Source organism: Pundamilia nyererei, unplaced genomic scaffold (assembly GCF_000239375.1).
Source record: "Pundamilia nyererei isolate P.nyererei 1_Seehausen unplaced genomic scaffold, PunNye1.0 scaffold00235, whole genome shotgun sequence".
Classification (NCBI taxonomy): domain Eukaryota; kingdom Metazoa; phylum Chordata; class Actinopteri; order Cichliformes; family Cichlidae; genus Pundamilia; species Pundamilia nyererei.
Window position 1 is genome coordinate 84,289 of NW_005187636.1, and position 10,396 is coordinate 94,684.

Sequence of the window (10,396 nt, forward strand, 5' to 3'; positions counted from 1 at the left end):
GCTTCTTCCACCAAAAGCCAGAGATTCAGTTTGCACATTTTATTGATAGTATTCATAGTTCATATAAAAATATTTTTTAAAAAGAAAAAAGGTAAAATCGGCCCTGCGACAGACTGGCGACCTGTCCAGGGTGTACCCCGCCTCTCGCCCTATGACAGCTGGGATAGGCTCCAGCGCCCCCCGCGACCCTGAAAAGGATAAGCGGAAGCGAATGGATGGATGGAAAAAGGTAAAATCCCCGTAGAGCTAATAAAAAAAATTTAACTGCCAAAAATCACGTGACTCTTCGCGAGATTTAAAGAAGTGGGGCGGCTCTGGTTGTTTGATGTCTTTTGAGAGAAACGGATCTCTTTCACGGTAATTTTAAACTGCTTCTAGGCTTTATTCGAACCATTTTCTATAAACGTTACAAAAGTTAAGTGCAGGTGTTTAAAATTCACGTGTTAGTGTCTCAGGCAATGTGCTGAGTAGCTAGGCAACTTTTTTGCTAACAGACTTTGGAAACAGGCCAGGTCTTCTTGCTGCATATTTTACGGTAACGTTTGATGAGCTAGGTACTGTGTAGTGTGTCCACGAGTTAGCTCTGCGACTTATTTTATCCATATAGAATGGCTTTATATCAGTCAAACGTGAATATTTGGTTATCATGGGATGTTTAATCAGGTCAAAGAAGAACTGGGGGTGTAGGAACCACCTGCACCTATACTGAGACACAAAGAGTTGGGGGGGGAGAGCTAGCTTCATTCACTAAGGTCACTCATGTTTCTGTCTTTGTACACACATTAGGAGTATTTTTTTCTTCTTCTCTATATTTAAAAATAATCCAAACCAGCAGGCTAAGTTAAGCTCACTTTGGGGTAACAGAAAAATGTTGCACACCTGCAGAGCTGAAGGGTTAATGTGGTTATGCAGCTTGTGAATGCTGTGCCATGTGTTGGCATTACCAAAGTGCAAGCATTTAGCTTACACAATTCCTGCGTGTCTATTTGGGGGTGGTGGTTATATTTTAATTTAAACTGTTTGCCTGCCCACAGTAAATTCCAGCTACAGATGGCGAGCAATTTCGTAATTGGAAGCACCAGCAGTCCCTGCAGGACCTCTTCTGCAGAGCCAGCACAGCTGGTGGAGGAATATGGTGAAACTTTTTTTTAACATTAAGATGTTGTCAGTACTTTAAATCCTAAGTTAATGCATTTGCTTCTCCCCCCTTTTAAAGATGGGAAAGGAAACACAGACCCAGAAAAACTTCTTCAGTGCCCTTTTGATAAAAACCACAAGATCCGGTCCAGCCGCTTTCCTTACCACATCATAAAGTGCAGGAAGGTGAGTCAAGTGCTAGTATCTTTAAAATTTTAGGTTTTAGTTGTATTTTCTTTCTATTTTACATGAGTCTGTCAAATTGAGTTTACTCATTTTAGTTTTGTTTTTTAGTTTCCGTAGTTCCAGTGATGGGTTTTAATCTTATAAGAGACTTTGGCCTTGTTAGATGTTCACAGCAGCCATTACAATGCAAACATTAAATCTTGGAAGGGCCTCTGGATTTCATGCAGCTGAGTTAAACAGGATCCTATTGAATAATCTAACCACTGAACCAGCGCTTACAATTATTTTTATTCAGCAGAACATCAAAATGCAAAAGTAGCCAAATTTTCTCCACTGGTGGATGAGGGAGAATAAAAATTGCTAAGTGGCGAAGCTGGTACTGGTCTTGAGTAATTTCCTGGCTTGAATGAAACTTTAGCCATGATTGAAAGTTTGATTGTTTATATAAACTCTCTGCAGAACCATCCCAAACTGGCGCGTGAACTGAAAACCTGCCCTTTTAATGCTCGCCACCTGGTCCCCAAACATGAGCTGGCTCACCACACTGAGACCTGCGAGGACAGAGTTCCTGTGGACATGGAAGAAGGTAAGACTGCTTTTTTTTTTTTTCTTTAACTTAAATTTAATCATGTTTAACCTCGTGAATATTTCTTATTTTGCACCCCTGTTACAGATGGAAGTTCAAGTTCAAATGGACCTTGTAACTGGCATGTCCCAGTCAGCACTTGGGTTAACCCAAACATGACTGAGGATTGGGATCAAGGTATGACTTATAACCTCATCATCTTGGTATTGGCACAAGGATGACTAACCCTTACGTGGCTGTGTGAATCAAGCGTTAAAGTGCTTTAGACTCGTTTTCCTTGTAATGGAAAGCTGAAGACAACTGCTCCTCCTGCTTGAAGCTTACGCTCACTTGATCTGTGACCTCTGTAAACACTTCATCTGGGTTAATGGTCTTGGTTGCTAGTTTTAGTAATTATTACTGAATAAAACTCTTTAACTCTGGAAGATTGCTCAGGGCTGTTGTGATGAACTGCTACTGTGTAAAATGTGAAATATCCCATTTCTCACCTAGGTCAACCTTTTTCGAACCTTGTGTCTGAAAACTGCTTTTCCCCCTTCAGTTTCTGACTGTTAAACAATACTTTCCATTTTAAGAATGGGTCTGGGTCTAAATGCACCTGAAATATAAACTTTTTGTGCTGCACCCTGAGACATTGAGACAATACTTAGTGAAAGTATTAAGGAAACTGTCCCATCTTGCAGAGGCAGATAACACTGCTCCTCCATTTGTGTGGGGTGAAACCAAAACCATTGGGCCAAAGTAAGTCAGCTCTTCCATCAGTCTGAATCGGCTAACAGTAGTTTTTCTTTGTTCTCTAACTGTTGTCTCTCTCCCACCAGACAGGAAACAAGACCCACCAACAATCTTGGTCCAACGTTTAGATCACCCAGTGACATTCCATGGTCTGGTTTTTAAGCTATAATTTGTATTTACTGCATATGCAAGCATGTTTAGGCATTTCCCTTTTTAAATTTGTTCTTAACATTTTTTTTTAATCTCCCTCAATGTGACTCATGCCTTCTGCCAGATGCAGACTACGTTGATGTGATATGTCCCCCCCCTTTTTTTTCTTTTTTTTTTTTTTTTCGTCGCGTCTAGCATCCTCACTGTTTAGTCAGACTGCATTGTTGCTTAATAAAGCTGTTTACGTGAGGAAACTTGAGTAGATTCATTTTCAGTCACATGCTATGCAATGATTCAAGATGGTTTAAAGGCAAACTTTTCAAGTCCTATATTTGCAGCACATCCTATATTTGACATCAAGTCACAAGGTCTGATTAAACTCCAAAAACAGTTGGTGTAGAGCAGGGATGGGGGAACTGGAGGCCTCAAGGGCCTGTGTCCTGCAGGTTTTGGATGTCACCCTGGGTCGACACACCTGAATCAAATGGTTAGTTCATTACCAGGCCTCTGGAGAATTTCAAGACCTTTTGAGGAGGTAATTCAGCCATTTTAAACAAACTGCTTGGTGTAACATGAGTTGTGTAGTGGCAATACCTTTTTATTTATGGCTATTCTAGTTGTGCAGCATGCATACGTACACTTATAACAGCTTGGAACACTTTGACTTCAGTGTTGCTTTGATTGGTTAGCATTCAATATAACGCACCCTGAGGTAGCTGTGTTTTAGTACTATATAAAATTGAGTTGGAATGAGTTCTTGGCATAATTTCATCAAGGTGCTCCATGCATTCCTCAGATTTTGAGTGACATGATTGCATCACAGTTGCTACACATCCATGACTGGAATTTCATGTTCCGCCACATTGCAAAAGTGCTCTATTGCAGCGGTCCCCAACCTTTTTTTTGCGCCACGGACCGGTTTATGCCCGACAATATTTTCATGGACCGGCCTTTAAGGTGTCGTGGATAACTACAACAAAATAAAACTAGTACCGGTACCGAAAAAGAAAATTTATTCATAACACATGGTACCGGTACCGGTCCGAGGCCCGGGGGTTAGGGACTGCTGCTCTATTGGATTGAGATCTGATGACGTGGAGGTCATTTGAGTACAGTGAACTTGCTATCAAGTTCAAGAAACCAGTTTGACATGACTTAAGAGGTTTGCAAAGTCCTGCTGAGCCTTTGTGTGGAGTGGTTGGATGTGGTTGTAATTTTTAATAGAGGTAAAATGTTTGGGTTTTTTAGCCCTTAAATATCCTGTGGATCAGGGCTCATAAACGCTTGAAAATAAAATTAACTGAAGTAAAAACCTAATTGTTTTTAGGTTTCAACTGGTCTAGCTGTTGGTTTGAGGTGAAGTTGAATTTGTAGGTACACGTCATCCTCTATTACTCTTTCCACTTTTCATAATGCACCAGTGACTGTAAACCATCCCCAGAGCCTCACCTTTACTCCTTCAATCATGCTTCTTGTCACTGTGGCTAGATAGTTCTGCCTTTGTCTAATCCAACCATAAAACTTTTCTCCAGAATGCTAATCCACGTGGACAGCTGGAAATTTCAGTTGAGTTTGAAGGTGTCAGTTTTGGAGCAGGGGTGTCTTTCTTGGCCAGCACCTTCTTAGACCATGACAATGGTAAACTGTGATACTGGTTTCCAGTTCATGGAAGGCTTCACTCTGAGTGATTCCTGGGTTGTTCCTGAACTTGCATACAGTTGTCTGAACATGCTCAATCATCCAGGTAAGGAGATCCTGAGGACAAGTTTGAACTGTTTAGAAACAGCCTTCCCAACTCGTGTAAATCTACAATTGTCCTTAGATGTTAACTGAATTCCTTGGACTTTCACATTGTGCTGGGTATTGGTCAATCCAGTAAGTGCTGTCAAATAAATCCTTTTTATTCTGGCAAAAAGAAACTACCAGTTGTAGTCAATCATGATCAGTAACTAGAAGATAATGTGCTTTGGCCCTCATGTATTAAAAGATTAAAGTGAATATACGTAAATATTTGATCCTGTGTGGATTATGCAGAACCATTAAAAGGCCAGAGTAACATTCATACCCAAGATCAGTCTGAGCACAGCTGTGTATTAACTGTCATTTTCTGACCTCTGGATGGCGCTATTTGTCAACTTTCTACATTCATTCTTTCTCTTTACGTTCTGTCACTTTGACTTCATTATCACACATCGATTCAATGATCTTCTCTTGTCGGACATGTTTAACATGTGGCTTTTCCGGGTATAAAGAACATTTCTCTCTTGACATTAACTTTGTCATGCATCCAAAGCTGCTGCATAAGAGTGAGCTTAGTTGCAAGTGTCACGATAATCCAAGTGTGAGGGGCAGCATGCCAGCCCACTCTGTCATATCTAAGTGGCATTATTGATTTCATGTGATGACTGTCTATTTTAGTTGTGACTATTATTAGAAATGTTCACGGGGGCGCTAAACTGCTCTGTGACCATCTGTAAGAACAGGTGACTGAGTAAGGAAAAAAAACGTGAACCCTTCACCTCTAAGGCGAAGTGATCTCTCTATTATGCAGTGAGGGAACATTTTGTTCTAAGGTTTTCCAGTCCTATTAGAGGAAAGCATCTCTACAAAGCAATAAAAAGTTTATAGTACGTGACCAAATTTGTTATATTTCTGTATTTCTGGGATTGATATCCTACAGAATGACATTAACTCCATCCATGGACATTCACCAATCATCTGATAAATATTAAATTGATGTTAACCATTTTAGCTAACATCAACTTAATTAAATATGTTTGACCTTTTGATGACAACCGTCATCAAAATACCAAATACGGGAATTTCTTTTTTAGGATTGTTGTACAATCCCCAATCCCTACCAGTAATTTTCAGTTGTAGAATCCATGCCAAGGATCATTGAAGCTGATCAAGCAAGACACGGTGTCAACACCTGACTAAGAAACTTGATGCTGTTTTTTCCTTTTATTTTTCATGCATCTGTACCCAGTCTGCAGGACCTCTGTTCTATATATTAACACAAATATGTTTCAATGAGCTACAAGAGCTGCTTATGGTTGTGTTACTACTTGTATGACCACTTAAGGTGGAACATGAAGATGCTTGTATTGATATAGATCTTATAACCTTGCCACTAAGCAGGCTTAAATGTCACGGTGCCCTTTTTAAACCAGCCAATGATGTAATTGTGTATTATCAACGAATAACTGCTAGTAGGAGCCCATGCTGTCTATTTAAATAACACGTTATGTGACATAAAGTGTCTTTTTAAAAAAAGGAGGTAAACTGAACTGAGCCAGTATTATAAATAGCTCTTCAGATGCTCTCTGATTTCTTAATACCGCGGGTGTTCGTATCTGAGATTTTATGAGTATTTTTAGAAAGTGATTTTATCTCAGCATGGAAGAAATCTTCAGATTTTTAGTAGTACCCTGTGCTCATTGACGTGGTTGTGCATCAGATACATATGTGATTATTTCAAGGCTGCCAGTTTATTTAAAGACATCACAGGGAGGGAGGGTGTTATGTTATGTCAAAAAGTGGAAAAAGATCCGTTCCTTAGTTGGACTGTGTTAAAACTTTTGAAAAAGAAGGGTCTTTATGTGAAGAATCAAAATGTATTAGATTTAAAAGTAGAATTAAAAACCGGAAAGTACCACAGTTGTAAATACTGAATTTAACTTAAACATCCTGAATGTTTATTTTTTCATCTGTAGCAACAAGTAAAATTAAATTTGTCATACAAAATTGTCATATGTATCACAATTTTTAATTTCACAATTACTGTAACCAACAGAACTGGTAAAGTAATCAATGCTATCAGTTAAAATCATCTTTGTCTCTGGTTTTACTCTTTTTTTTTTAATGGTAGGTTGCAGTCACCAGCTCTATCAGCTACATGCTGACATGTTGGAGTGACAAGAGTATATTGTATCAATTCATCTTGTGATACAGTCTTCGATGCACTGGCACCTGAAGTTACTTTTGGTTGCTGCCTTGTTTCTCACTGGGAGTTCACTGCTTCGTGTCTCCTTCCGGGCTTCAGACTGGGGAGCATACAACGAACCAGAGTCACTGTTTTAGGATTAATTGTGATGATGCTAATGAACAGAGTAAAAATGATCAGAAGTTGCAAAATAGCGAAAAAGAAAGGGGTACCATTAGGTTCAAAGTCACCATACAAGCCTCCATACAAAGAGGATGTAATTTGATGTGCAGGTGTTCAACCGTATTTAATTTCATTTTCAACTCTTTAGGAATTATTCATAAAGAAGTTAATATTCAGTTCCTTATATTAAGTTCCTCATTTTCAGAACCTCAAAAGTAATTCAGCAAGCTAATATAATTTTAAGTCATGGTTTTGAAGTTGGCAGCACGGTGGCACGGTGGTTAGCACTGTTGCCGCACAGCAAGAAGATCCTGAGTTCAATTCCACCATCAGGCCGGGATCTTTCTGTGTGGAGTTTGCATGTTCTCCCCGTGTTTGCGTGGGTTCCCTCCGGGTACTCCGGCTTCCTCCCACCGTCCAAAAACATGCAGCTAGTGGGGATAGGTTAATTGAAAAATCCAAATTGCCACTAGGTGTGAATGTGAGTATGAATGGTTGTCTGTCCCTGTGTGTTGGCCCTGCGACAGACTGGCGACCTGTCCAGGGTGTACCCCGCCTCTCGCCCTATGACAGCTGGGATAGGCTCCAGCGCCCCCCGCGACCCTGAAAAGGATAAGCGGAAGCGAATGGATGGATGGATGGTTTTGAAGTCAATAACTGTCTGAAGACTGGAAAACCACCAATTCTTCTGTGTCCTCCTTTGAGATGCTTTGCCAGCCCTAAATTGTTTATGGGCCTCTCTGCCTTTAGGTTCATCTTCAGTAACTGAAAAGCAAACTCTGTTGGGTTGAGATCAGGTGACTGACTTGGCCACAGAAAAATATCTAAGTTCTCTGCTTTGAGAGAAATTAGATTGATCGCTCTTAGACTGCCTTTGCACTTTGCATTATCCATTTGCAGTTTTAGAGCATTGGCTGAATCTGAGCAGAGAGGACTTTTCACAATTCATCCTTCCATGAACAGTCACATCATAAGTGGAGATATTATCTGAATTTCAGGAGCGGGATCACACCTCATTCACGCCCCTTCTGGCCTCAGGCTCTATAAGCCCCTTCACCAATACCTGCTGTTCTCATTTTCATGCCCCACCCTTCTCCCGCCCCTTTTTTCTTCTTTCTTCTAATCTTTCTTTCATCCACTTCTCGTTAGTACATGGGGAATGGGTAAATGACTGGATGTAGTGTAAAGCGCTTTGGGGTCCTTAGGGACTAAGTAAAGCGCTATACAAATACAGGCCATTTACCATTTACCAGTACACGGTTCCTCATCCATCATCGATCATTGTCACTGAGGATGTGGTCCCAGCTAGTGAGATAAACACTAGTGACCCTGTTCTGCTCGCAGCTTTGCATGTCTGTGCTGGAATATTGCTTACACTGTGTTTGACAGATAATGTGGCTTTTAATATTGGGCTTAAAACTTTGCTTTTTTGATAAAGCATAGAGTTAGGGCAGGATCAGCTGACCCTGAATCCTCCCTTAGTTATGCTTCAATAGGCCTAGGTTGCTGTGGTTTCCCATGCTGCACTTCACTCACCCTTTTTCCACTCACTATGTGTTTACCTACCACTTTGCATTTAATTATTAGTTATTATTACTCTGGCTCTCTTCCACAGTGTGTCTTTTGTCCTGTTTCCCTCCCCTCACCAGTCGTAGTAGGTGGCTGCCCCTCTCTGAGCCTGGCTCTTGTCTAGGTTTCTTCCTGTTAAAAGGGAGTTTTCCCTTCCCATTGTCACCAAGTGCTTGCTATTAGGGGGTCATCTGCTTGTCTAAGTTTTCTCTTAATGACAATATTAACTTTATGAGACTTATTGTTATTAAAACAGATGAAAATATACAATTTTGTAGTTGCTTAATTTGATTCACTGCATCTCTTATCACAGTTCTTTTCCAAACTGTTCTCCTTTAACACAATCCTGCTGTTGCTGCAGGGGCAGCTCTACTGTGGAGGCATGGGGTGGCCCTAAAACAACCTCTTGCCACCCCTATTGCCACCCTAGTTATGAAAATGTTGTTTATAAAAAATAAACTAGCGTGAACACACTTTGAGCCTAGCTACAATTAACATTGAATATGAATTCTAAAACTGAATATATTGCATTAAGTTACCCCCATCCCCACCCCACCCCTTTGAAAAATGGCTCAGTATATATTAGAGAATGTAACACCTGTAAATGTGCAAAGAAATGGCTTTCATTTCACCACCCCATCTGATTTCCATCCCACATGTGTTGCTATTGATTAGCAATAAAACATTATTGATTACAACATTTTCTCTTATTTTTGGTTGGACATCTATCGCCAAATCAATATTTACACGCCTTCTGGAAACATAAATTGAAATAAATTAGCTTTGTTCCAGACTCAGTGCTGAGAAAAGGTGACGTACTGTAAATATCCCGGGGCAAGGAAAAGAATACGAGGAACTCCTGCTCTTTTCCCATTCAAATTGTTTCATTTAAATACTACTAAATATGACTTCACGTGGGCGGTATCAGCTTTTAGGACAACAAATGGGGTCAAACTCATTTTAAATTAGTGGCCACATGGAAACCAAGTTGATCTCATTCTGATCTCAGCTTGGTAAAATAGATGAATAATATTCTCTAAAAACAAATGTTTAAGTTTTTTCTGTTCTGATTGTCTGACGAAGTTCAAGCCCATTGTTAACTAACTCTTGCTTCACTGTGGTTTGTCATAACAAGGGCTTTAAAACTGATAACGATTCAGACCTTTGGCTCAGATGAAGCTCAATCACTCTCCTGTTCTTAACGAATTGCACAATGTTTCCTAGTCAAACTACAATAAAAAGTCAAATTTTTACACTCTAGATGTCATTGAGTTGCAGAGATTGGAAGCTGTGGCTGTCTTGCTCTGGTTTGTCTGCTTATGTTTAAACCTAAAGTCCAGGTTTCACCTGATCTACTGTCTTGTGGTTTTTATCCTTTTCTTCTCCTCCAATGGCTTTTTTGTGGCTCTTTGACTGCGAAAAACTTGTTTTGTAGCCCCCTTCAGAATCAGAAAGGGTTTTATTGCCAAATGTCGAGCAGGTTTACAACATTAAGAAATTGCTGCGGTACTTAGTGCAAAACATACTGTAAGACAACACTTAAATAAAAATGTAAATTAAAAGTGCTAAGCAGATAGATATATACATGAATGCAGGTGATGATCAGTGCAAAAATGGAACAGATGCAGAGAACACAGTATAGGGTCATGTGTTTGTGGTGCGAACAGTCATATGGCCATTGTTCACGAGTTCAACAGCAGAAGGGAAGAAACTGTTCTTATGGCGAGAGGTTTTGGTCCGAATGGGCATTCAGCACCAGGTTGTTGTGGCTGCACCAGGACACCAAATGTTCAACGTCCCTCCTGTAGGCAGACTCATCCCCGTCCGAGATGAGTCCAATAACGGTGGTGTCATCTGCAAACTTGATTAGCTTGACAGACTGGTGGGTGGAGGTGCAGCAGTTAGTGTACAGCAGGGGTGGGCAA

The 10,396-nt window shown here is 40.3% G+C and overlaps 1 protein-coding gene across 2 annotated transcripts; it reads left to right on the top strand.

Annotated features, from left to right (window-relative positions):
- Positions 1–232: 232 nt before the first annotated feature.
- gtsf1 (gametocyte specific factor 1) lies at positions 233–3,042 on the top strand. 2 transcript variants are annotated; one of them, XM_005748985.1, is made up of 7 exons: positions 233–357; positions 1,035–1,135; positions 1,217–1,323; positions 1,783–1,909; positions 1,997–2,086; positions 2,593–2,650; positions 2,731–3,042. In XM_005748985.1, the coding sequence occupies exons 1-7, from the start codon at positions 326–328 to the stop codon at positions 2,804–2,806; spliced, it is 591 nt and encodes a 196-aa protein (XP_005749042.1). In that variant the 5' UTR covers positions 233–325; the 3' UTR covers positions 2,807–3,042. The 2 variants fall into 2 exon arrangements, with proteins under 2 accessions (XP_005749042.1, XP_005749043.1); XM_005748986.2 differs by lacking the exon at positions 233–357 and adding an exon at positions 372–535.
- The last annotated feature ends 7,354 nt before the right edge of the window (positions 3,043–10,396 follow it).